The 27,421-nt window shown below is 44.1% G+C and overlaps 1 protein-coding gene across 4 annotated transcripts in view; it reads right to left on the bottom strand.

The window, feature by feature from the left end:
- LOC149372002 (cytochrome P450 3A14-like) overlaps positions 1-27,421 on the bottom strand; it is a 48,597-nt gene that overhangs the window by 12,191 nt on the left and 8,985 nt on the right. For all 4 annotated transcript variants that reach the window (XM_089566367.1, XM_089566366.1, XM_089566365.1 and 1 more), the window contains 12 exons: positions 27,091-27,187; positions 26,816-26,868; positions 25,541-25,637; positions 22,946-23,071; positions 21,935-22,172; positions 18,714-18,844; positions 18,006-18,093; positions 10,631-10,700; positions 8,163-8,271; positions 7,614-7,705; positions 3,218-3,358; positions 1,597-1,759 (listed from right to left, as the gene is read on the bottom strand). In XM_089566367.1, coding sequence (XP_089422493.1) covers positions 1,597-1,759; positions 3,218-3,358; positions 7,614-7,705; positions 8,163-8,271; positions 10,631-10,700; positions 18,006-18,093; positions 18,714-18,844; positions 21,935-22,172; positions 22,946-23,071; positions 25,541-25,637; positions 26,816-26,868; positions 27,091-27,093 — 1,311 coding nt within the window. In that variant the 5' untranslated portion in view covers positions 27,094-27,187. The remainder of the gene's footprint in view (positions 1-1,596; positions 1,760-3,217; positions 3,359-7,613; positions 7,706-8,162; positions 8,272-10,630; positions 10,701-18,005; positions 18,094-18,713; positions 18,845-21,934; positions 22,173-22,945; positions 23,072-25,540; positions 25,638-26,815; positions 26,869-27,090; positions 27,188-27,421) is intronic.

The raw sequence follows: 27,421 nt of genomic DNA, 5'->3' as shown, positions 1-27,421 counted from the left end.
TTTCTTCGTGCCAGTAGATAATGACAAGATTTTCTTAGTGTAGATAGTGGCCCAACACATTCGCTGTGATTCTCTGCACCCTTAAGGGAATGAATTCTGTTCACGAACAACCCATTTTGCGCACTTGTGTGTGTTCTCTTCAAATGCACATTCTCGAAACCTGGCACAGTGTTTATCTGCCATCTAGTTCAGTGCTACTTGTAAATTATCACGTTAAAGCGCTGACACAAACTGTTCCCATAAAGCGTATATTAAAGGCATTTTGCAAGAAAGCATTATTCCAACAGATCATAGAGTTCATCATATCTCACATACCAGCTGTCTGAACACAAGTATTTAAAGAAACGAACGACTATAAAGCAGAATGCGAATGTGTTCTGTCTAATCCATGCTAAGCCTAGATATCCAACAGCAGGGATGTATGAGTGCTGTTCAATGTTTTTATCGCATGTAAAAACGACGAACAACACAAAGAAAAGTGTTACTCAAGAAAACTTTATGCACTTGTTCCGTTACGTCTCTTTAAGCACCCAGTGATGACGTAGCATGCACAACACGTCTGGTCAGAATTGTCGTCTGTCATTGGCGCCTACACGCTAGTATTTTTTTTTTTAATTTCAATTACTGCCCAATGGTGTCACGCGTTCCAGGTGAGGTTGGGCTTGCTGATCCAAGGAACGAGGGTGCTAGAATTAGCACAAATACATTTAGACAATTCATGCACGTGACGAGCGACTAGGCACACAAAAACTTCACACTCGAATATGCTAGTATTACCTGACTGCCAAATCACTGGCCGGTATTAGGCATATCTCTTACTGCAGCAATCACTTGGGGGAACGTGGTTCCTTCGATCAGCTCATTTTTCGCAGTCTTTTTTTTTTTGTGCATCTAATTCAGTCAACTCCCGTCAGCCTTCAGAGGGCAGTGACAGTGGGGCAGTTAGTGGCAGTGATTTTCTGGCAATGCGGACGGCCGAGTGCAAACAAATTTGCGTACTAAGAGAAAAGTGAACATATCACCGTTAAACGCATTTTTGTATTAATACGGCTTGCAAAGTGCGTGGACAGCCGTCGCACATGGCTGCAGTTAGTACGGCTCAGCGAAAGGGTCTCATATATACGGTACCCTGTCGCACAAAGCGAAAACAAGTGGGGAGAAGACGCGAGCCGAGCTCTTCTGTTTTAATTTTCCCCGCATTCGATTGAGCATACGTGAAAACCGAGGTGTTAGGTCCCAAACTTCACGTGTTATTGGCCAAAAAAGCTTTCAGTGATTTTTTTTTTTCCTATCTTTCGAAAGCAACAGGCACCAAGAGTCAATGATACACTTCCTAAGCTTCTTTTTTTTCCCGCTGTCTCCTGCTCACTTAATCCCCATCTTCTTGTATAAAGTAGTCGTCTAGACATAACCATAGATAACAGCTACTTCATCTTTTCCTCGCTCTCTCTTTTCTGGTGATTCACGCTATCTACAGAAAAAATACTTAGTTGAAGCTTACAGTTCACTGAACAAGTCTCTCTATATATTTAAAACAGTTATGAAACCCAACACCGGCTTCACCTGTTCTTTCAGCATTTGTCTCACCACACTCACCATTTGGGATTTTCCGAGCTCCAGGCGGTACTTCTGTACTAATCTGGCAGTCGTGTACTTCAGGTTCAGCAAGCCCAGCCTCATTCCGACGCAGTTTCGAGGGCCTATTCCGAATGGCGTATAGGCAGTCTTCTTCAGCGAAGCTTCATTTTCTGGCGCGAACCTGCAGTCGTAGAATCGATTATCACAACTGCAACCATTTCCTCAACAACGCGATGAAAGAATGTTTTGCTTCCCGATATTATAGGTATTAGACACCTGTGATGCAGCTTTTTCTTGTAGATGTACAGGATGTTTCATCTAAGACTAAAAAAAAAATTTAAAATAGGCTTTTTGAGTTAGAAGAGCACTTTTTTCGGCACAGCATTCCCAGTGGTGAAGTGCATCCGACTACACCTAAGACGTCCTAACGAACAGTTTGGTTAGCTAATATTAAATAGTTAACTTTTTACCTCTTACTGTTAGGCTCCTGAAATATGAGAGGTGTGCAGACCACCGTAAGAAATGTCCAAATTATTTTTTATAATTTCGAAAATGCGGTTACCCTCGGCGTTGTGGCCCAACAAATTCTGGCTACTTGCGAAAGCTACAGGCACTGGGGAGGTTGCTTTGCCTTAGAACTTCTCGAAAGCATATGTATTTTGGCGCGATGTGACCGAAATTTGTTGGGCAACCACGCAGAGGGTAACCGGGTATTCGAAATTCTAAATACTGATGTAGATATTACTGCGGGCTTCACGCCTCTCAATAATTAACAAGCCTAACGGTAAGAGTTAAAAAGATAACTATTCGATATTAGTTAAAGAGCTTTCTAGTTAACAAGTATTAGCTGTATTTTGATGTACTACACAGGTGACAATGCTATTCCGAAAAAAGCGCACTTCAAACTCCAAAAGCCAATTTTTAAAGATTGTACACAGTCTTAGTTGAAACACTCTCAATAAACGAAACATCTCTCTTAGCAGCCGTATAAACGAACAACGAATATTTACAGAGAAATTTCATATAGATAAGAAAGGAAAGTCGGGAAACGGCAGGAACGACTTGACCTCTTTAAATTTTAGCGTTCCATTTATTATGAGAAGGATAACAATGCATCGTCATCATCATCAGCTTGACTACACCCACTGCAGGGCAAAGGCCTCTCCCTTGTCACTCCTATTAACCCTGTCCTTCGCCAGTTGCGGCCACCGTATTCCCGCAAATTTCTTAATCTCATCCGCCCACCTAACTTTCTGCCGCCCCTTGCTACGCTTGTCATCTCTTGGAATCCACTTCGTTAAACTTAAGGACCAGCGGTTATCTTGCATTGTTACAATGCATTGTTACAATGCATTGTTACAATGCATCTTTAAATTCAGCGAAACGACCGTCAATCTTCAGAGCAACTGTAATGCCCACAGGTAAATTGAGGTTTCTTTAATGTATATCACTACCACGCGCTTACTTTTTGCATCAGTTACGCTGTCGAAATTCTGCCGGAGCTAAAAATTTAGGTGTTTTGGCTGTATGAAACAAGCTGCAATAAATACACAAAAGGAGCATCGGCCCACCATAGCCGATGCGTGTTTCGAATTAAGACAATGCAACAAATAAGCAGGGATTCTCTTTGACGACGCACCTTTCGGGAATGAACTCTTCGGCATCGGACCAATAACGTGGGTCTCTTTGAATGTGGTACTGCGACACCATAAAGGCGGTCCCGGCTTTGAATTTTATGCCGTTGTATTCGAAGTCCTCCTTGGCTTGTCTCGTCACAAATCTGCATCAATGGAAGCAAGGCGGCATTACCATACTTAGTAGTATCAAACATAACCTATTACATTGCAGGCCCACGCCAGACCTGTGCAGACGTGTGAAAAAGGCGACGTTAAAGGGCATGACTTGAAAATAGTCAAGGATCTCTCTTGAAGCAATCTCCCACCGCTAAAAGTAAGTTAGATGGCTATGAACAAATGGCGAGACTCCCTTTTTATAAAAATGTGATGAGATTTAGCGTTAAATTCCTTTGAAACGCAACACAACACGCGTCAGTAAACCAGGGCGCCGTGATTTTGGGCCGCAGCACTCAAGACAACGTGAAAGAAGACGAAATGCCCTCAAGGTGTGGTACATGTAAAAAGCCGCCCTTAGTTATTGGTTATTTTATTTTATTTCCTTTTGAGAGCTGCTGTATCGCGCGTATGACAGTGTTCCGCATGCTTCTCTATGTATCTGATAACAACATCATAAAAGGTGGGCCAAGTTTCCATATTTTTCAATTCATCGATCAAGGGGAAACAAGTACTTTTTTAAGGATGACCCCCTGATTTAGGTACATTTATATTCTGGCATCCGGTAACGTTTTCAATAACCAAATTTTTACATGTTCCAAGGCAGTAGTGTTAGTTCCACGCTCAAAATATGAAATAATAGAAAAAACACTGCCTATACATTACACTCATACTTACGACCTTATGCAGAACCCTGATTCATGCATTGTAAGTGTGCCGGCCTTCGAGTATTTGACGCAGAGACGGTTGTAGAGAGACAGCGCGGCAGCTATCATTTCTGTTGATTAAGCAAGTACGCTGCGGCTTGTGTGCTGTAGGGGTATAACGAAGCGTTGGCTTAATATTCTCCCACCCCAATATTGTCTGTGTATAGCTCGCCTTTCTTCTTTTTTTTTTTTTTTGTGGCTACCATGTTACTCAAGCAGCCCAGGTAATCTGCCCAATATTAGAAATGGATGATTTCACTCTGGTTCTTTGTACGACCGGTATTTCCGAACACATTTCCAATATTTGGCCGACTATAGCTGCGCTGCTGTGTTTGTGTCGCGCTCGCCTCGCCACTGCGTAAAAGGTTAATGCACCTCTACTGCGTAAACAGCGACTTCTTATCTGAAAACTGTAGCGTTGTTCTCAAGAATAATAGAGCGAGAAAGCAAACTCAGGGAAAATTGCACACATTCAGGTGTCACTTTCACTTCATTGGTGAAGGGCAACGAATGTGGTATTTTCTTTTTTTTGTGTTACTTCTGCATGTTCTAAAACGGTGTGGGACGACAATGATATGTTGGAATTTGGTTCATGCATGCCTTTTTTGTTTATAACTTGGGAAATATTTTTCGAATGCCTACGTGCTGTGGGAATAAATAATTATTTTAAGAGGTATACAAACTCGCTTGCTTATGCCTGCTGCTCACGTACGCCTTCGAGCGGTCGCGCAATGATGCGGTAAGTTTTCTCGCCTGACGTTGGACTTCAAACCTCGGTGCTCAAATTTTATATTCCTTGCGGCGCTTCAGCCAAGTTCCGGTGAGCTTTAAAAGACGCTGTTTAAACATGACAAGTGGGTAAAGTAGTGACCGCTGCATTTCCGAGCCGCATTCGGTTATACAGCGAGTCTCTGCAGTGCTTGAGTGTGCATTCGCTCCCTGTATTTTATTTTTCGCGAAAGACAGAATTAAATATTTGTTCTGCATGCCCGCCTTACTGATATTCACATGACGGATGTCTAAAATATAGTCAGAGATGCATAAAAGCGCCTTTTGTGAAAGTAGCTTGTGCCACAGCCCTGCAGAGCCAACACCACTTCGTTGCCTTCCGACTTGCCTCTGCACCCCTAGCGGCATCTTCAGTCCCCCTCATCAACCTTCCTCGGAAGCTTCATGACCAGTAAAAAGGTATTGAAGGACTCTTCTACGATTACCTTCATGCAGGCAAGCAGGCCATTCCTTGTCTCCGTTCCGAACTCTACGCATAGCTCATTCCTCCCCTATAGTATACGCAAAAATTAGGAGTCACTTTGGCGACTAAAGTGGTGCAAGGCGAAAGCCTTAGTACAGCATTCTGTCACGAATGTGGTTGTGAATTTTGATTCAAGTGCTGCCAGCGAATGACGCGTCCATTGGCTGTCTGCGTGTGTTACTGATGTGTGGTTAACATGTTAAGCTTCGCCTGTAAGAGTGGAACGCGACAGCGTCTTGCAACGCTGCCAGGGAGTCCACAGAACGCCATCGCCAATTCGGCTGTACGCCTTGCTGGACGGTAAATTTATTTTTTGAGGAAAGGAAATGTATCTCTCTCGCATATCTGGGTGGACACCTGCACCTCGCCGTAAGGGAAAGGGGGAAGATGGAAGTGAACGAAGACGCCGTATTAGCTAGACGCGCCTTTTTTCATTCCAAACCATTCAGCTGGCATTACGGAGTGGCTAGCGTGCTCGTATCGCACTCCGGAGACCCTGGTTCGATTCCCCAACTCGACCAATTTCGTTCTCGGTTTTATTGATTTATGCGGTCTAACTAGAAAGGTTAATTAGGCCATTTCATATTTATATTATTGTATTTCTATCCATCGTGTTCTGTCATTCACCTGTCAATTGTTGGAACTGTCTAGGATGTTCGACACAACGTATATGAAACGAGCAACGTCGAACTGAGTGGGGAAATGCGTGGTGGTGGAGCGAACGCGGTTTCGTACTTATCTGTTTTTTCAGCAGCGTCTCATTCCGCGGACGCTGTTGTCGCTGCGGCCCGCGTCTTTCTTTTCTTTTCCTCTTTCTTCTGACCTCTTCATTCTCCTCTATCTTAATTAGGCTAATTGATTAATTAAGCAATTAACTAAACTCAGTCCAACTTAGTTGGAGCATCACTATACGATCCCTTTGATTGGTTGCATGGTTACTAGCCAAAGTACAATTGGCCCCATTTGAAATTCGCGCACTGTGACGTCACGAGCATTTCGACCAATTGAAAAGCGTGACATTTTCTGTCGACAACTCCTGCTTACAACGATGAGGCATTAAAGGCTTCCGCCTTAAAATTCAACTGAACATCACCTTTGCACCGGGCTGGGCATATCTACCGTCAGTTGACCGCACCCTCAAGTCTTAAGTACAAGAGCACCCCCTTCTTCAGGCAGTGCTTAGCTTGCCTAGAGCCAGTTGCAAGACCAGCTGAGACACGTAATTCAAGCCCGCTGCCAACTTAGCAGATAACGTAGAAAGTGCACAATCAATCAACTTTTTATTCTTTCTCTCTACTCAGTATCGGAAAAGATCTGCGGATAAAATGTACATCTGGCGGTTCTTCATACGTATACCCAAATATTAGCCTGGAAGCACTTTTAAAGACCATCGGGCAACCTAATAGGAGCCGGTCTTTCATTGACCAAAAAAAAGATACTAACGGGCATAGTTTTGATTGCAAAGGCACGTTTGAACTGGGAGATTCGGGCATTCTCCGCCCAATAAGTGTAAAGAATTCAAGTACTGGTATTGATCATACAGATGTTTCGCTTAGCCGACACTGCGATGTAACGCATAGCATAATTTCCCGTTGCATCACAGTTCCTTTCATTGAATTGCTCTTCAGTGTAAGGCTTCGCGTAAAGACAAGCTGTCGCTTTTGTAGCTAACGTACAGCGGAAAGATATAATCCACTCAGTATCGTGTGCGAGCAGGTGAAACAAAGATGAAGTAATACCCTATCTAGAACTGCTGCATATTTCTATCCCCAATTCTCTTTCCCACGCACAACTGCATGCCAGCGAATTTTGCATACCCGCTTAAATATCTTCATCTCAATAAGGAATCTCTCTCTTTAGCTCTCTGTGGATAAGGTGTTCTGAAACTTGGGAAATTTTCCACTAGCTGTGCTCCTTTCGAACTCTGCATCGCTACTCGTTATGTTGGGGATTTTTTTTTTTTTTGACGAAAAGCCCTTCAAAATGGCGGCTGTAAGACAGGGTATGCGCATTAAGCACAGCGTACTGGTTACAATAGAAGCCAACAGTCACCGAAACCAAGGTGCACAAGGAACCGCGGCGGTCATGGTTGACCGTCACAACGACTCAGTGACCTAGTATGGCACTTTGAGCCATACCACGCGCTTGAGGTAAGAGCTTTATACTTTCAGTGAGAGCCCTGATATTACGTTGAAGATCCGCTTGGAATCGCAGCGCAGGGGTTGCGGTTGTGTAGCGTTGCATGCATATGGCAAAACATACAATTTCCACACAGTGCTTACGTACAGCAATCCCGGAGGATATAGTCGCAAGGTCTCGTCCACAACTTGACCAAGGTATTTCAATTTCCGCGTGACGGTTTCATAATCAAGTGAACCCTAGAAAAGAAGACAATAGTGTCAAGTAACGATTTCTGTTGACCCCGTGGTCGGGATGGAGCGGTGTTTTATTATGCGTTGCGGAGTCCAAATGTTAGTTGTTATCACACAAGCGAAATTCCGTTCATATGGCACTTTCCCCCATAAACACTTCAGCAATATATGTTTTGCTAACCAATCTGACGGCGCCTAAAAGGACTAGCATTACTTTTTTTCCTGTTAATAACAAATATTTAGACCTAAATAAAGGTATCATTCTTAAATTATTGCCTACTCGACATTTCAGGGGTAAAACATGGCAAGCATTGAACATCTTTCAGGCTCACGGCATTTCATGTGGCTTGTTCTATCCAATGTTCGACACAGTGAACACACTTAATTGGAAGAAAATTTTCATTTTGCCTTTATGAAGTTGCGCAGCAGAGAGCCCTGGCTGTCTAGAATAGAAGTCACTCACCGAATCTGAGAGCGCTTCCAAAACTTCTTCCCGAACCCTTTCTTGAACTTCAGGATATTTAGCAAGAACGTACGTGATGTAGCTCAGTGACGTAGAGGTCGTCTCAAAGCTGCAATAAAAGTATCACAGGCGAAAACAACCTAAACTGGTTTAGCCGAACAGGATTAAACACGGGAAAAAAAATTGCGAGGACACTTTGGCAACTAAAGTGTTGAGAGGCGAAAGCCGAGGACACTATGCCGTGATGACTTCCAGTGGATGTGACGTCGCACCCTTCCCGTGGCCACATCGATACCCAAATTATACATCTTTCGGGGATCTTAAGTGTTAATTACGCTTAATTACACATCTTTCTACCTAATTTGACAGAAATCCGACGTTTTACCGACCATTCTGTGACAATTTTCACTATGCCGCGACGACTTCCGCTGCACCTTGAGAAAAACAGCGCTTGCAGACAAAGGACCAGAACGAGAAGGACACACAACTCCGCGCTGTCCTTCTCGTTCTGGTCCTTTGTCAGAGAGCGCTGTTTTTCTCAAGATGTAACTCAACCAACTCGCCCAGCAACACATTTTGCTGGACTTCCGGTGGATGTGAAGTCACACCGTTCCCGTGGCTATATCGACGTCCGCGTTATTGCGACGCAATTTCGACATTTTTGCCTATAATTATTTAACTAATTAATGTACAGTCATCAAACCTTGCTTCTAGGTTCATTTTTTCTTCTTCTATCTGAAGTAACCTTTAGTTTTCTTTATCTCTTTAGTTCTCGAGTTAATCTCATGTGACATGCTTTGTTAACGGACGACAGTATGAGCCATTAAAGGCTTTCGCCTTAATAAAAGAAATTACGCTGAGCTGAATGCTCCTATGCTCTGCACCTTCACGTGAACTGCTACATCACTGAAATCGAGAAGTTCTCGAGTTAGTGACCCGGGGGGAAGCAATCGTCACAATGACGAAAAATAAAAGAAAATAAACCAATTTGTGTTATACAAAAGTACTTCATTGAAATAAGAGAAATTAGGGGGCAAAAATTAGCTATGTTCTGAACCTTCAACGTCTGCCATCGCATCGCCAGTCATCTTCGTAACTTTCATGAGTATTAATTAAGATGAAAATGCAAACTAGATAAGCGGTTGATGATTTTGCCTGTTATTATGAACCGTGTACTGCTCCTGGGCATTGCAACAACAGCAAAACAAGGAAGCAAGGAACCGTACCCCCCATGATATGCCCAACAACCTATAGTTCAGCTGCCTGCGGGTGAGTTCATCCTGTTAAAACGACACTGGGAAAAATTTCATTCACTTTTTACTATTGGCAAATAGATTTTAAGGCTATTTCTGGCTATCGCGGCAGTGGCATTTCGATGGCAATTCTAGAGACCTGTGCACTGTGCGACGTCAGTGCACGTTAAAGAACCCCAGGTGATCGAAATTTCCGGAACCCTTCACTACGGTGTCCCTCATAGCTTCAGTCGCCTTGTGGGGTTAAATCCTCCCCAGACGAAACCAAACCAATCTTTCTGGCTATGTTAAAACTTTGTCAGCCAATGAGACTCGGTTATTGCTGATAAAATTTGATTCAACAATGGGACGCTTTTTTTACGCCGACTCTACTCAGACTTGAAACACCCAGAACAAAGTTGCGTCTTTGTCATTTAAGCACAGTAATATATCGATGCAGACCTCCTTGCATTTGTTCTCTCTCCCGTTCAGCTACCCGGGACACCATGATAGTCAGCTCCAGGACTTTGGGTCTGCCTTAGTGTACGCTCACGGCACGCAAAGGGCATGGGTTCGCTAACCGTTTTAAAAGGCTCGTTTTAAAAGGCTTTTCTCCCTCAGTGGAATGATCTCAGCTGATGACAACAATAATCTAAATCAAATCGTGTCGCCATTACCGTCGTAAATATCATAACAAAAAATCTCAGCCCGTCTTAGCCTCCTGACCAAACTGAACGTTTGCGGGCAGGCAGAGTAGTGGGCGCTGATGTACCTGTCGGGTCGTGGAATCTCGGCGAGTTGTGGTTACCCACTGCTATGGGGTGAGGTGAAAAGGGTGGCGGGGGAGGCGATAGCACTACGCCACTTTATGGCCCCAAAGACAGGCAAGAATTCTGCGATGTTTTTCATTTCTTTCATTAAACGGCGGTCGGTTTGGGGCTCTCAACAGTAGACAGAAGTCAGGTTGCTTAATGCCTGCCCCGATTAGTTTGATTCAAAGCAACAGTTTCGTAGTTAAGTGAAATAAAATGCAGTGCTCCGACGGGATAGCTTCTCAGAGGACTTGCATGCAAATAGCTACAGAGGCATAACAGAGTATTTTTCTTTTTTTTCGTTTCTTCACACACTACATTACCACAAAGCATTAGAGAAATTCAGGTTTCTTTCAGCAAGAACTATTTTCATGGAGAGGAATGAATGGCATATGCATGCGATCTCATATTTTACAACTCTTACCCGCCGACGAACACCACGGCCGAACTAGAGGTTATTTCATCCGTCGTCAGTGCCCTTGACCTGATAAATCCTGCACAAGGACGGAGGCATCCCGCACAATACTCATCAGGCTTAGAACAATTGATGCAGCGAACATGCGAAGCAAGTCCTGTCACAATAGTTAACGTAATCATTCTCCAAGCAAGGCGCCATTTGAGAGAAACAACTGGCTGATTCATTATTTTCGTTTAATTCTTTTAAAGCATAACCTAAAATTTAGTCGCCTCTATTTTATATCCGTTCTCATGCAATACAGTCACAGTGTGTGCAGTAACAGTTAAAATTTTATTTAAGTAACAAGTTAAAGTAGACACGACATCTATATCTCAGCCAGCTGCTATCTCTGTTATTTACTAATTTTGTTCCTTTATTTATTTCGACTAGCTTTCAGGGTATCAGCGGAGTGTCAGATAATCGAAATTAAACGACACAGCATCAAAAGTAAAATCACAACACTACAAATAACGAAAACAGTAATTAAACCACAAGGAAAATAAGATAGTACCGATAAGAAAACGGCCCAGTTACGAACGCTGACATAGCTAGCAGCTATATTTTAATGGTGCAACTACCGGAACCGTAGAATTTAAACAAAAACAAATTTATTCGGCTCTCATTATGCAATATTACACAAAGAAAACTATCATGACTGACACGGCGCCCTGTCTATAGCGTCTACTGTATTTTTTTTCGAGTAGTGACTAGGCCACATATTTATCCGCCATCTTGTAGATGCGACATGCCCGAATTTTCTCCCAAGTATTCTGATTCTCACTCGTTTACTAATGCGCAACAAAACTAAACTGCAAACGATTGGCGTTCGCAAAATGCGAATTTTGTGTCAGAGCTCACACCTACGCATATGTTCCCTGTTAGATTGTTAACAATACAGCTTCTGAGGACGAATTTCAACTTTGGGCACGTGAAACGCTAACAAAGCATTCGTAAGAATATGGCCCACAACGTTTTGACGATCTCAGCTTTTGCGGCCTAGATAAGCAGTCCTCGCCAGTGAGAACGATGTCAAGCAAAGTATTCTCATTGCATTGTCATTTTTACTGCCGTGTTTGGGCTTAAGAGATATGTAGTAGCCCATCGCGCGATGAGATGGAGTCGCTTTGTTTCTGTGTTATTCTATGACCAGAGAGGTGTTACTTGGCCTTGCTGTTACTAGACCGAGTAACGCTTCTAGTGGCGTTGCTATTCAGTGAACTGAGGTATGCACTTGACATGGAGCTTGGCAGTACGTCCTTCGTATAGATATGGGGAACAATTTTGTCGCCAGGATTTAGAAATAAGAACTAAAGATCAGAAATGTTTTATCTCTATCTCGTGGTTCTACGGTACACCTTTTTCAAAAAGGGAGGACCCCGGTACATAGCACAGGAGTCGTCTGAGGAGCATTGATAGCGTTATATCCTAGCTTTGTAACATGATGTTCATCTTCAGAAAACAAAATATGACCACTAAATCCCTGAAGTGCTTATATGAGAAATCCCTGTGCTTGGGTAATATTATTTTATTCATGCTGAAGCTTTATTCTAGAATTGAAGCTTGTTGAACGAGTTGATTATTCATAACTGTTAAAGAGAGCGAAGCCATCAAAGGACTAGAAAAAGCCCACAAACACCCGAGCGCATTACTGCGACTGTTTATTTCTTGGTTATTCTAGGTGTGTTTACATAAACAAAGGTCTAGAAGTAAGCAAAAGAAAGATCAGGATGACTGACAAACAGTGACACCACTCGTTCTTTGTTCATCACCAACCACCTAAAAACAGGAGTTCTTTTTACGATAGCAGAAGCGTTGCCTTGCTCAAGCACCTGTTTCCTGCACTTGCAGTCTTCATTGTCTCGGTGATCTCCCTACTCCTGATCTTTGTGACAGGCTATACTCTGTTTTTGCTCAAAGGCACGCGTAGCCTAGAAACGGTCCTTCGCCTAGACTGAGGGCCGCACTGACAGGAGCGCAAGCTAAGGTGGCCTTGATTGCACTCATTGACATAGTTATCACGTGTGCTTAACCTGCTGTTTATGCATCGACCTGTCTCGCTAATACACTGGTGCCCACACGACAACTGCACGCGATAAACAACGCTCTCATTTCAAGGGACCAATCGTTTTTGGCGGTGAATTATTGGCGTTGTCAACGATGATAAAAAGATTTTTTACAGATCTAAAATTTTTCGTCTTGTCGGTGCCCCTTAGATTTGTTTCTGGGTTGCTATCGTGCTTTCCAGATAAGTGGTCGCTAAGGACAGGAGCTGTATAGTGTTCAAGGCAAATTCATCGTTTTTGCAGGTAAATATGGCAACCAGCGAAAGACAGCGGTCAGTTCCAGTCATGTACTGGTGACAGAGCGCTGCTGCTTTGCACCTTACCCTTGGCTGCATGTTTCATCCGCATTCAGCCAATGGTATGGTCCGTTTGCCAACCACCGAATGGCCGGGTCGCTCGCTTCAGACGCTGGAACACTCTTAGAAAAAAGATAGTAGTACCATAGTCTCAATGTTTTTTCTGGTCACGAAACTCCGGCCAAAGTTTCATATAGGGACAGCGCGCGCCGCTAGAGGCGCGGCTGTCGGCGAGGGGGCACGAGTCGCTGCGCGAGCCCTGCTCGCAGCGGCTGTTTTCCGGCCAACCGGCTCATATTCGCTTGGTAGTTATGCTTTCTGGGGATCGCTATTTGGGCTTACGATGGCCACTACTTTACCGGTTATCACCTGATAGCTTGGCTGCAACGTCGAGACACTAAAAACCCTCTACGATCGACGACGGCCACTAGTAAACCTTGTTAGCGGCTCTTTACTGGCAAACAGTTAACGCACTTACTTTCTCTCGTTGATTTTCCCAAAAAAAAAGCGATTTTCGTACAATGTTCCAGCCTTGGCATTCATTTTTACCGCAACTTGCCCACAACGTTATTCTGGAGATCTAGCGCAGCGATCAGTAACATGTCTGTATGTGTCTGAGTTGCACCTGTCTCGGCCGAGTCCTCGCTTTCATCTAAGTGCACAAGAATGCTTAAGGCTGGCGTTTACCTTGTGATAAATACTGCAATCTCAGTAATGCTGAAAACATGACGTTATGGCGGTATTTTAAGAACTGGAGTGCGCGCTAGAAGAGCGATCACATGACGAATGCACCGGTAGTTTGATGGTGCTCTCTTTTTTTTTTTTTGCCGACACTTTCGGAGGTGGCAAAGCCAGCTGCTGAAGACTCTTGCTTCATAAGCCATTTATTTACACTTTTTCACGCTGTGACTACGGAGGCGCTGACGAGTGCAAGAAAATATTGCTCATGTGCTCGCTTCGCGCTACCAAGATAAGAGACAAGCTGTGAGCGGCGACGCAATAAGCCAGAAATGCGCAATGATAGAAATCACGGAGAAACATGTACAAAAAATAAAAAGCGCTAGGTGTTCAACGTGGTTAAACCCAGCAGACGTGCGAACGCATGTGTTCAGGCTGTTTGGCTCATGGTTTTGCTTTGCTGGGTCGTTGCACGTCTGGCGACGATATTAGACTGAAGTTAAGCTCTGATCGAGGTTAAGCTAGTCTGATGTGTTCGTTCCGAAGGTGGACGTTGATGAAGACGACGGTGTACAATGCGCGCAGCGCGAGAGTGTGTTACAGTTTAGTTTTTTCCTGTTTGGATCTGCACGAAACCCTGGCCAATCTCCCACCGTGGGTATGTGTCATCGTTTTTGAGGCAACAACAACAACAACACGAGGCGTGATTGGCTGCTGCGATAGCACAGTGCTCTCGTGCAGTGGCCAGCGAAGCTGATCCGTTCGCGCCGCCGGGGGTACGAAATTTCTAGTCGCAGCAATATTTATTTTATTTCTGCACCCTTAAATTCAGGGACGCCACAAGATTCGTGGTGGGTTTCATCCCATGAAGTAGTGCTTTCGCACCAAAAGCCATCAGCACATTGAAGAGCACAGCTGTCTAAAATGCAACATCGTCACAGATTCGTGCCCAAGTACGCTGGTAGGAATATCCGTGGGACGACGCCGGGCCTGAGTTTCGGTTTCTCGCGCATTGCAGCGACACTGCTTCTTTGTTGATCATAAACTCGTGATACCGAATCAGTCGGGCAAAATGCCTCTCGTAGACACGTATACATGCTTGGAGTCGAAGCTAAATCCACCGCTTTCCTGTCGGGGCATCGCCCGCTTCCATATTTTACGCTGCTCGGCGTCGCTCGGCAGACAGAGCAGCGAGGCCTTTTCCTGCGTACCTCCGAAGCCGGAGCGGCAACCCGTCACGCAGCAAGTATTCGGCATCACAGGCTTGCACGTCACGTGCACTGTACTTATTTTGTAAACGAAGGCAGAGTGAAAAGAGAAAATAGTTGCTGCCGCATTGCCGGAGTCCCATTCTACCCGTAGACTCGCGGCCGTAGAGACGCTCGCTCCCTCGCGTCGTTGCCCCCACAGGACTCGTAGCGCCGCCTCGTGGAATGTGTGGTCAACATATGAAGCTCTCCCATAGCGTTACGGAGAAGTTTCATGACCATAAAAGCATTGAAGGACTATGGTAGTACTTACTAACTTTGGGGTAGTAACTGGTTGTCACATATGTTACTACCCTGTTAGTAACTGCCGTTAGTAACGGGGAGGTTAGTAACAGTTACTAACCCATTGAGTTAGTAACGGCTGCTACCCGCAGTTAGTAACGGGAAGATGGTAGTATTTACTAAGAAAATGAATAGAAACCCGCATATGTCGCTAGGTTGATCGTACGGTGTGCTGGCGTGGCTTTTTGAATTTATTCGTACTCAAAAAATAAAAAAAGCTTCATAGTCAATTTGACTGACAGAGCTATCAGAGCGTGATGGCTGTAAATCACACACTAGGTTTAAGCTTATCGTGCATTACACGTACAAATTTTGCGAGGTTATGGCATCAATAATCTTACCGTATTGCACTAAGGTATTTGTTTGGGCTAGTCGGTACATTGTTAAAACTGAAGGCACAGAGCACGAAGGACAGGACTGTGTTTGTCTCTGCCTTAGTCCTGTCCTTCGTGCTCTGTGCCTTCAGTTTTAAAAATCTTACCGTGCACAACCAAAGGTTCAGAATGTCAGAATGCACAGGTAAATTTTTCTCAGTCTTATATACTCCGTAAATAAGACTCATTTTCGGGCTAGTGGATCTTCCCGATTGAGCTAAGATACCAACGTTAATTATCAAATTGAGATTGTAGAAACAGCTTAGTCTACCTAACCATATGCCCCTGCAGAAATGTTTAATTACAAAACCAATTTATTGGGACGACAGTCTTTGTGAGCTATATTGCGTGACTTTATTTTTGATGTTAAAGGAAAGGTTACTAACTAGGTAGTAACATGCGACCGTACTTAGTAAAAAGGTAGCAAGGACTACTTTTGCTAACTATAGCTTGAAAAGGGTAGTAAATAGCTAATAAAAAGTAGTAAAACAAAGTCAGGATTAGTAACTGCTGCACTTACTACCTTTTTACTATGTCAGTGCACGTTAAAGAACCCCAGGTGGTCGAAATTTCTGGAGCCCTTCACTACGGCGTCCCTCATAGCCTGAGTCGCTTTGGGACGTTAAAACCCAATAAACCAAACCAAACATTTTCACTAACTTTTAATAACTTTTTTTTTAAGAGTGAAGGCGGTGGGTATATCTGAGTGACCAATGAGAGAGGAGCGAATGGACGCGAAATGGAGAACGGAAAATGGACGCTTTATAGAATACGGCTCCAAGCATCTCACAACGTCAGGAAAGCTGGGAAACGAGTAGACGTTGAAGTGGTGCTTTCGGCACCATTAAAATTCTCGATTCTTTGTAAACGAACAAACCCGGGCGGAGACCAAAGCAGAATAGACCACCAGAAACGATTTATCACTTTGTGACGAGAGTATTGTTTATCGCGTGCTGTTGTTGTGTGCACATCACTCTATTAGAGACACAAGCCAATAAATAAACATCAGGTTAAAGAAACACGATCATGATTAAACTGTAGTAGTAGTAGTAGTAGAAGACGTTTATTCGGCCAAAATTTACAGGCCGAGCATCTCGACCGCCTGGGCGACCAGAAGTCGCTGTTCTTCCTCCCCTTCAGCGCCAAGCCAGTCGAGCCAACTGTTAATGAGTGAAATCAGGGCCATCTTAGCCTGCACTTCCATCAGTACGGGACTCGGGCTCGGCGTGTGTCCAAGGTACGCTAGGACACGCGTGCCTGTATTTGAACAAGGTGAGATTATCGGCCCTTACTAAGATCAGTGCCTTAGGAAGACAACCGAGGCGACGAAGATTACAGTTGCAGGAACCAGGTGTGCGAACCTGGCATCTCTGGCACTATCAAGACTGTTTTAGACTGTTGGCGATCACCGAAGAACTGAGGGGCATCACTGGGCGTCAATGGTCCCGAATTTTCTTTTCTTTTCTTGCTTGTCCTTCGTGCGTGTAAAGATGCCTGCCATAAGCAAGAAATAAATATTTGGAAGTGAGCGGTCGTGTCGTAGCGCGCTCTTTCTTGTCCCGTCTTGGTTTCTCGCTATTCAGGATTTCAACATTTATGTATGCTTGCAGAGAAATAAGATGTGGCGCTTCGCGTTCGAAACGTTTAGAGGTTTTCCGCAGCCGGCGTAGCGTATCTCGGCAGAAAATTAAATCTTTTTTTAAAGGAAATAACAACTATGCCCTGAAAGGCTACGTACTCTCCACCTCACAAGAGGTTCGCAGTGTAGTTCAAGCTACGAGCTTCTTGTGAGGTGGAGTGTGGTTGGCGGGAGGGGGGGGGGGGGGGGACTTTGAATATCAATTCGAATTGCTATTCGGTCCGGTTCGGTTAGTCTATATTAACTTTTCATCCTATTTCAAACGTTTGGGTGACCTTTAAGCGTTTTTTTTATATATAAAGGTTGACAAAACAGTAGCATCCTTTATTTCTCAGGGCTTATCTCGTAAATTTTTCGATTGTTGTTTTTGTTGCCCATGTGTAATACGTATTTCCTATTCTTATGCTTTTTTTCTTCTATTGAATTTCTTTTTGATGGCTTAAGTTGGAGCCAACAATTTACTTTCTCTCTGTATTAATCGTGTGCCTGTAGCTGCTGCCTCCAGATAGGGTTTAAGGCCCCTCAAGTTGCCCTGAACAATTTTTTCTTTAAATTCCCCTAAGTTTTGTATTTATGGAAATAAAGGCAATTCAATTCAATTCAAGCTTTGATGGAAGCAGCAGCGTCCGAGCAACCTTCCTCAAGGGCTGCTTTGCAGTAATGACGGCCATAAACATGCCGTAGTGGGTGGATGTTAGTAAGGTAAGAATATTGTGTTATAAAGAATGTGTGCTGTAATTACCGTTCGTCCGTTGGGCGCCATTCGTCAGTTCAGAATTCTTGACGTACTCAGCGTCGATGAGATTTTGTAGTATGTCGGGCTTTCTAAGCTACGGAGAGAGAAGAAATATAAAACAAATGAAAACAGTGCAGCATACACCCATTTGAATTCTGTCAGGCTGCAAACATCTGCAGGCGAAAAGTAATAAAGCTTGGTTCCTGCCCATTAGGAGCGAGCATAGATACTATTAACTACCACGTATCTGCTCTCACTAGTAATTCACATCTGCTCGCAATACCTCTCGTACAGTACTTTAATCTTCCTCGATGCTCTTCTCCACGCGATGTTTATCAGGGTGGAATGCAAGGTGTTTTCAAACATCTTGAAATTGGTAGAGACCAGAGAGACAGAGAGAATGGAAAGTGAACCCACGCTGTGCCTGTCGTCCTAATTTACTCTGCAAAGATGATTACTTATTAACTTCGAAAGCTAGCCCAGCAGCAAATTGAGTTTTAGTTCATAGAGCGTGCCTGCGCCACTAGCTTGAACACATAGTTCTCACCGCAGGTTTATGTTAACATCCGCAAGATGGATATGTTTATTCTCTGATATCACTTGCGAAACTCAACAAAAGGGGCAACTCCTGTGAAGGGTTTTTTGCTTAATTAGAGGCACCAGAAATCAAATATTTACAAAAGCAAATAACGAGGAACAAAATGCACAATTTACCGATGGGTCTTTTTTTCTCATCTCAATAACCTTGGTCGTCTCCTTGCCTAGGTCACCAAACGAGAACTTTCCCACCAGAGAAATGAACCAGTAGAACGGTTTCATCCATACTAACAGTGTCGTTGTACTCTCTGCAAAGCAAAGATCAATAATATTAACAGCCACCGCGGTGGCTCAGTGGTTATGGCGCTCGGCTGCTGACCCGAAAGGCGCGGGTTCGATCCCGGCCGCGGCGGTTGAATTTCTTTGGAGGAGAAATTCTAGAGGCCCGTGTACTGTGCGATGTCAGTGCACGTTAAAGAACCCCAGGTGGTCGAAATTTCCGGAGCCCTCCACTACGGCGTCTCTCATAGCCTTAGTCGCTTTGGGACGTTAAACCCCATAAACCAACCAACCAACCAATAATATTAACATTCTTCATTACTAAAGGAAAGGCACCAAAACTCCCTCACTCAAGGTGCACATTCGAACCGCACTATGTTAGAGGATATAAGGAACGGGTGAAAGGAGAAAAACAGTTCGTAGTGGAGTGCTCAGTATTGAATTCAACCAGCTAATGTATACGACAACATGCACTGGCATTACATGGCACTCAAGCGTTTTTGCACTCTTCGTGTACTGGTATGCGGCCATCGCGGACGGGATTTCATTCCGCCAACTCGGGTTGAGAGCAGTGACTCTCGTATAGCTACTGAGCCACAGCGCCAGGTGCGGGCTTTGAGTCCTAACAGTAAGCTGGAGAACTTACAATCACGTCTGAGACCAAAGAGCGCAGAAACAAACATGAAGCATGTCGAATAGTGACATTTTGCAATGCAGGTCTTACGTTGCCAACGTTTTTAGTCCGCATTTGATTTCTTTGTTGTTGTTGTTTCTTCGGCTGAGCTAGCACCACGGTAAAGTAACTAGTGTAAAAGTTACGAAATTACGAAATTCGAAATGCAACTGATTTTCTATGCAACCAAATTTATTATCATTGCTTCATTCCGCTGGAATTGCACTTAATGGATGTTACCCAAACAGGTCTATAACGTGAAAAGCCACAGTGGACGTTAGTTTGGCGGTTCCGGCGCGAGAATTGCATAAATCTTTCGTTTGAATTTTGCACTGTTATAATCGAGGATTCCTCCATGCGATTATTAAACGTGCCAACTGCATGCGATGCCAAATCTCTTTTTGATACCTTTCAGAGGTAATCATTATGAGGGTTTCACCTCTGTATTGACAGCAGCCACTAAACACCAGATGGTATTTTTACCGCGCTCCTGCAGTTCTATCGATACGAGAACTATTAGTCGTGAATTGCTCCTTTTTACGTCAAAAACTTGAAACTATAATCTAACATATTGCCGCCAAACACTTGCTCATCCTCAATGCCACTGGCACGCGGCTTATCAGTTTGTTCGTAGAAAGATATTCCACCAGATTTACCCGATTTGATTACAGTCGCAAACAATTGCTCCGCAAACAACTTCTTATACGTTGCCCAATATTGGTATAGGTTCTCTCCACGCCTTATCTGGGAAGATCTTCATGAGCCTTATTAAACTGAACGGAACCGGGAGGGGCGGGGTTTCTGCTCTGCTACTGCCGACCACTCTTCGTATGGGGCACGGTTCGCAGCCTCTATACGGGGGCAAGGCATTAGTCCGCACCATTCACACAGGCAAGTGACACTAAAACAACCTTTACGTTCACCTATCCGCCACTTCTCAAAACCGGAGCTCACTGTGGAGTGCCAGGTGGCTCCTGCACCTATAGAAATTTTAGAAAGCGAGGACGGCAGTTATCATCACTCCACACACCCTTTGCATTTTCCTCGTGCGACACAAAGGCTCTATTCTTTCGGCAAAGTGTTCTTGTTTGCACATTATCTATTCGCCACGTGTGCCTGCTCGAGCGAGGGTCACCCCAGGCTTTAGTTATCGCTGCTTCGAGCAACAACCGACTGTCAAGGCTTTCCTTTGTGCATTTCGGCGCGTGTCGATAGTAAAATGGACTTGTCGTTGCTCCTAACGTATGGTATTTCTTGTGCACAGTGGCGAACGCGGCTTTGTCTTCTTTTAAATTCTACCATGTTTTCTATCCTTAGGGCTCCTGCGCAGATTGCTTGATACCGAGACTGCACGTCGAGCTTCGTTGCCAGCTCTCTGCATTCAGCGTGTGAGGGGCTGTTATTGGATGCCTCGGCTTTTCTGATTAGTGCACAGCCTCTGAAATTTTGTAAGAAGATTACAAGGCACTGTATACGTTCCGCAGGCATAGTTACTAATGCGGAAAGGAATAAGTAACAGGCAAGATTCAGTTAGCGCCAACCGCTCTGTTTCTTTTCTTTTTTTTTTTTGGGGGGGGGGGGGGGAGGGGGGGTTACGCCATGTGTTTTTCATTTTCTTCAATTACAAATAACGAAATAAATCGCCCAGCGCAACGAAACTGACCTGCACATTATTTTTTCTACAGCCTTTCCTTCCAGTGTTCATGCCGAATTCACCTGTATCCCCACGTCACATGCGCGCTTCTAATTTGGCAGTTGCAAGGCTGCCCGGGCAATCTCCGCGCTGTGTAGGTGTACTTCATAGAGAGCTCGCGGCTACACCCATTGTGATATGCTTCAGTGAATCTCCTATAAGTACGGTGGAAATGCTGCTGTGGAATGCAGTTAATCGCAGCGCTTAAGCTATGTTGTTTTTATGGGCGTTCGTTTCACCTATTTGCCGCTAACCTTTACCTAAGTGATACCAAATAGGCCTGTTTAGTCATCTTTCATTATCACCATCATCACCCGGACTACACTTACGGCAGGACAAAGACCTCTCTCATATCTCTCCGATCAGCCCTGTTCTGTGCAAGCCGCTGCCACCTTATCGCCGCAAACCTTTTCATGGCTTCGTCATATGTTTAAGGGAATCCCCCAAAGTGGAGTAGATTTGTAATAAGGGAGTAATTACTCATTGGCATCCACCCAAGCGCAGCCATACGGCTACAAAGGAAAGCTATACAGCTTTCTCAGAAACTTCGTAGTTAAAGAAAAATTCGTCCTGGTCCGGGGTTCGAACCCGGGACCACCGCTTCACCGGAGCAGTCGCTCTACCAGTTGAGCTAACCGGGACGGCAAGCTTATGGTAGGGCGAGAGCGAATTGATCAATAACTCGAGGTGGGAACTGTATTGGTCAGATGTTTAGGTGCGCCTCGGCGTACAGCAGATTGATTCATGACGTACGTGCGACCATGTGGAAGGGTCCCTTCATGACGCCCCGGAAGGTTTCTCTGGCAGTATGAAGGAGAGGGTGGTCGGGCTTTCCCTGAAAGCGCTCATCGATTCCGAAGGCCCCACGGGCCGTGTAGTCCAACGCCAGTTGCTCGTACAAGTGCAGCATATGCACTTCCTCGCTCGTGTCGGCGTACTTCTCCAGAGACTTCAGGAAGAAGTCGGCGTCCTCTTTTAGGCAGGGCACCATCTGTGTCGGGAAGAAAACAACAGTGATGACCAATGTCTAAAGCCAGGTATTACCAAGTCGCGAAGAGGCTTCATGGCGACTTCCTTAAGCATTATGATTTTATGAAGCTTTTTGTTATGTACATTTCCCTCTTGTTACACCTGGACTCTATTTAAACCTGTGAAACGTTGGTTGCAGCGTCGCGCATGCGTCATGTGCTGTATCGCTGCGTATTCGTATGTAACAAAGCTCGAGCCAAAACACCGTCAACGCTGGCATAATGAAGTCAGCAAATTATACAAGGTTCGCAGTTAGAAAAGATGCAAATTGCTCATTCAAGCAAATGCAACAATTAAACTTCAACGACGTAACAACCCTTCTTTTTTCGTGATGAGATTCCCGGAGTAGAATGAGCCTACCCTGTTGTTGTCAAGCATGTTATCGAGATCTTCATCCTGCATACTATCATGCCTATCCCTCAGGCAATACATCGTTTTTGCGAATATCTATTGCAGCCACCTATTGCGCAAAGCACAACCTTCCGAATTTCGAGGCAAATATTGGGTAGCTGTTCCCTTTAAGCGTTCGAAGTGTTGTTCATCGCCTTTAAATCTTCATGAGCCCCGTAGAAACCGAGCAAGAAATGAACCCTTTTACAAATAAATTAGGGTTGAGGTATAAAAACACAAAATTAGCTTTACACGTTCGAAGTATATACATTCTTTCTCCAAAGGTATCATAACTTTGAAAAATAGACAGGCGTCGTTCTCGCCAACCTGTGCGCAAAGGCTTACCATTTTTAATTTTGCGCTGCTCATGCTGTAAGCAACTGCGCTTCGCAGGCTTTTCCATTGGGAGCCTCCAATGTGCATCACGGATTTTCCGATGACAGGGTGCATCTGGTCAGTCATCATGATAAACTGCAAGGCCGAACGTCTCATTAGTAAAACACAAAAGGGGTGATTAAATGAGGCTCTGCAATATGGCTTTACTCAGCGTAGGTTGCATATAAATGAGGAAATTAGATGAGTAATTTTGGCTCTAGAGTGAATTTCACTCGCATTCTCCTTTGTTTGTAACATGAACCACATTTTTTTTTTAATGACTTTCTTTTATATTTCTGCTGTTCTTTATCGCATATCTTCAGTGGTATTCTTTTGGGCTTTAAGTTCATCTGAGCAGTATTGCATTTTTGTGCCATTGTAGACACAGTGTGAACTTGAACAGAGTTATTTCTGATCGATTATTGCAATCACAAACCAATTTTTGCTGTCTATAATCAGACCTTACCGCTCCCTTGCTAATGTTGCGATATCTTTTGTGATAAGAGCTTTAGCGCAATTTGTAGCGTGTTTTATGAGCGACCTGGTTGTATGTTTTCAGGTACGTTCGTTTAGTCCTATATTTGTGGGCCTGGGCCCGAAAAGCTAAAGTTAAGGTATTCGTATAAGAGACCCATATAGAGGATATTTAATGAAGAACAGTAGTTTCATCCGGCGATTGAAAAGCACTCAAATGTTCGGGAGAGGCTTTGGGATGGATAAAAAGTAATACTAGTGCGCAGCACAAAGATAGTTAACAGAACAAAAGTAATAAATATACGGACATTAAATTGGGGTGAGTACGCATCGAAGGGTACCTAAGAATATTTTGAAGTGTATGACACGCTGTACAGAAGGGACATTGAGTACTAGTTTAAGTTGGCCAAGTATCAGTACATTACCGAATCCTTGCTTTCATAACCTAGAAAATTTCAAGAAATAAACTACAGTTGTCGCCACCATCACTGAGCTTCGAAAGCAAGCAGCGGAGCACCAACGCGGTTTCTGGGGCTCAGATCCAAGAGGCCAAGGCTACGCCCTACTGTCATTAAATTCAGAAGGGGATCACGGAGTCTGCGTCAGGCGTAAATATCACGTGACTGAATCAAGTGGCAAGAAAATTTTTAGATTTTCTCAGTCATAAGTGCTTTTTTTTCCTCTTGTAAGGTGGTACTCTGAATAATCATCGTCATACCCAGAAAGAGTGATTGAATCGATTTTTCTAAGAACATTAATCGGATGAAGTTTCCTTAGTTTCAGTTGTCATCGCAGAATCACTATTAGGCGGATGCAAATAGCACTCTAATTCCTGTCGCACGTTACGTCTGCAGCTCTTCACTTAAGCAAACAGTTCTGGCTTATGTTCCTCATTTAAATATGTACGTCTGCACACATGCCATCCGCATTTGCTGCGAATGTCACTGATGCACTCCACAAGAGCAAAAAATAATAATAATTGTATATGTGCTTCCGTGGCTTTTTAAAGCACGCTGAAATCGCCCACTTGTTTGGCACTCAGCATAAGAGGGCTGTTCATGCATGCAGCTGTGGGATCTAACAAACTGAGATATTTTATTGACTCCGAAAGCAAGAAAGCGCTTCAAGCAGGCAATTCCTTCTTGCACTCATTGTGCGTAGCTAGAGTGCATGTTTATTGTATATGTCTCCGGCGACCGCAACCAACAGAACACGAGCTCTTTGAAAGTAAACGTCGATGTGCAGCAGCCCAGGGCCGCCGCTACGCAGCGGAGGAACAGCGCCAACAACAGATGCGGAAAGTCAACCACCGCCGATGAGCAGCGAAGGTTGAGAAGCGACGGCGCCTACAGCATATGCGTACAGCCGCACGACAAAGGCGCGCTCGCGAAACCTCCGACGGACGCTAGCAGAGGCTCGAAAGGTGCGAGAAGTTAGGCGCCGTCGTGTGCCAGAACCAGCAGCCGTTGCCTGGGCCATGCCTTCTTTGCGAACCACTTAATGCAAGTCGAGTTCCGAGCGTCTTGCAGCGTGTGCCATTGACTATGGTCGACGTCGGTCCTCACGCGCGTACAAGAACGACACCTCTCATTCTCAGTGCGTTGTTGTGTTTGTGTTCATAGCGAGTTGCGTCGTACCATCACGACCACCAGTGTAGTGGTTTGTGCAACATTTTTTCCCAATTTATATTTATGTTTAACAGTAGGAGTGTCATTAGGCTGCAAACGTATTCTAATATAGACTCGTTGTTTCAAATATGGAAAGAAAAAAGCAGTTTATGATTTTTTTTTCCTGAGTATTATAAAAACACAGTCCGGTAAAAAATGAAGCCTATGCTGAACTGGGCTTACGCACAGTTATTTTGCTACTGCCTTCGCCGTTCAAGCGATGGTCAAGGTGTTACTTAACCTCAAGATGATGCCACGGAAAGAGGTTTCTGATTCTTTTTTGCCAAGTAAGAAAAAAAGGGCAACATCAACCGCTTTGGGCTGCCATATGTTTCTCATGCATGCTATTCAAGTTCTATAGATATTATCACCTTTGTTCCACATAGGTTGCACGTTAGTTGGAAGGTAAAGATGATCCACTTACACCACGGTCGACGAAGTTTTGAAAATTCCGCACGAACACATATTCTATGAAGTCGACGTCATTGAGAACGACAAATGGCGCGTCGCCATTGAAGAACCTGCGGGGAGAAAGCATGCGAATCTCACCAAGTTCTTCTTTTGTGAGCTAAGGGAAGGGCGAGGGGTGTTGGTCAAGGGAATACTGCTCCGTCCCAGACTAGGCAACCTAGAACTGCGGCATCGTGATTGGACACTGAATAAAGAGGATGCTTATAGTGACCCGCAACGGCAGTAGACAATCAGCGAAAACTCCTGCCGCAGACCTAACGGTATAGTTAGAAAATTTCAGTGGTTGAGGTAGTGTTTGCATGCGACAGCCTATGAAATGATTGGATGCTGACGCTATTACCTTGAGATATTTTTGAGCATGCTTGGTATACGCCAGGGGCTTTGCGCGGAGTGTACAGCGCGAAAAACAAGTAAAACAATTGCATGCCGAGTTCTTAGATTCTTCCAGAATTATAGTAATGGTAAGGAGCCCCATGAATATTTTCCGTCGCATCAGTTACCTCTGTATTATTGCTAAACGCTGCACCAGGCATTGTTAACCATTTCAGCATCAAAACATTGTTTAACATTTTTGCGCAGAGGCAGTGCCGCATCCCATGAAGTTTTATACAATGTTTTTTTTTAGCAATTCTTTCTTGATTTGACTCCCAAAAACCTTTTCATTGATTAGGTTAAGCCACTTTCACCGCGATATTTAACCGGGTGCTCTGGGTGCTCTCGTTGAGCTCTGTAAACCTCCGGCATGTACGTCAAGCTCACAGTGCACTTTTGACCCACACAGCTAATATTCACATCGGCATGCACCGCTGCCATTCTGCATGAGGGCTAAGTCGCTTTCAACGAAATTCTTAATCGCTTTGCCCGGTTTGGAAGACGTTTTGCAAATAACGCAAGCACAAATTGATAAGCCATTTTATCATTATTCTACGAGCTAGCGCCCTTAAACGAGAAACAGCATTGTTTAACATTTCGTACAAACTTTCTCCCGCGGCTTTTTTTTTTCTAGCAATATTTGATGGCTTTTCTTCTAAAAACCTTTTGTTACGCTCACGCGTATTGTGAGGGCTGTAGTTTTCGATAAAACGTCCCTGATGGGAGCGTTGACATCTTTCGTAAGTCGTCTTGTTCATTGGAATAGGAAAAAAAAGATATGCGCCAAAATATATCCCCATACACTGAACAAAGGCAAGTACATAGAAAGCAGTAGGAGTTGTCAAAAGCACTTTACCCGAAAATATTGCCATATTTCTGAATCCATTTTCCGATGACCTTGTAATGATCCTATTGGAAAAAAAATCGATGTAGCAATCGACAGATACCGTCACTTTCAAATTCACTGCATTATTTTAAGAACTATGCGTCAACTATCATTCTAGTCTCTTTCGTGCTTTATTTCTGTAGTAATGAAACTTTGAAAGAACCTGTAGTTCCTGAAACTGTAGTTCTGCCATACTACATTGTTATGTTAGAAAGAGGAACAATTTCTGTTCCGTTATGTCTTACCATGGAGTAGTACTCTTGAAGGTTTCCCCATATCAGGTTTGGTTCCGGGCCAGGTATACCGATCTTCTTGAAGTAATTGAAATGATCGCGCCGCCATCTGAAATGTCAACAAAGTATGCGTACAGAAAACTACGGCCTTGATTAGCGCGTAAAAACGCTCATTCCAACTTCGTTTTTTTGAGAATGTCTCCAGGCCATCTGCGTCAATGTTCACTAGGAGGCTGATACAGCCACAGTGCGCTCTCAGAAGTAAAGACACGCTAGGAAGTCATTTCCATGAAGTAAACGCTTGGGCCTTGTATCGCTCGTTTTTTTCAGAATCACAGTAATC

This window comes from Amblyomma mixtum, chromosome 1 (assembly GCF_055824585.1).
Source record: "Amblyomma mixtum isolate Tamu chromosome 1, ASM5582458v1, whole genome shotgun sequence".
Classification (NCBI taxonomy): Eukaryota; Metazoa; Arthropoda; class Arachnida; order Ixodida; family Ixodidae; genus Amblyomma; species Amblyomma mixtum.
This window is presented reverse-complemented; position numbering and strand designations above follow the sequence as displayed.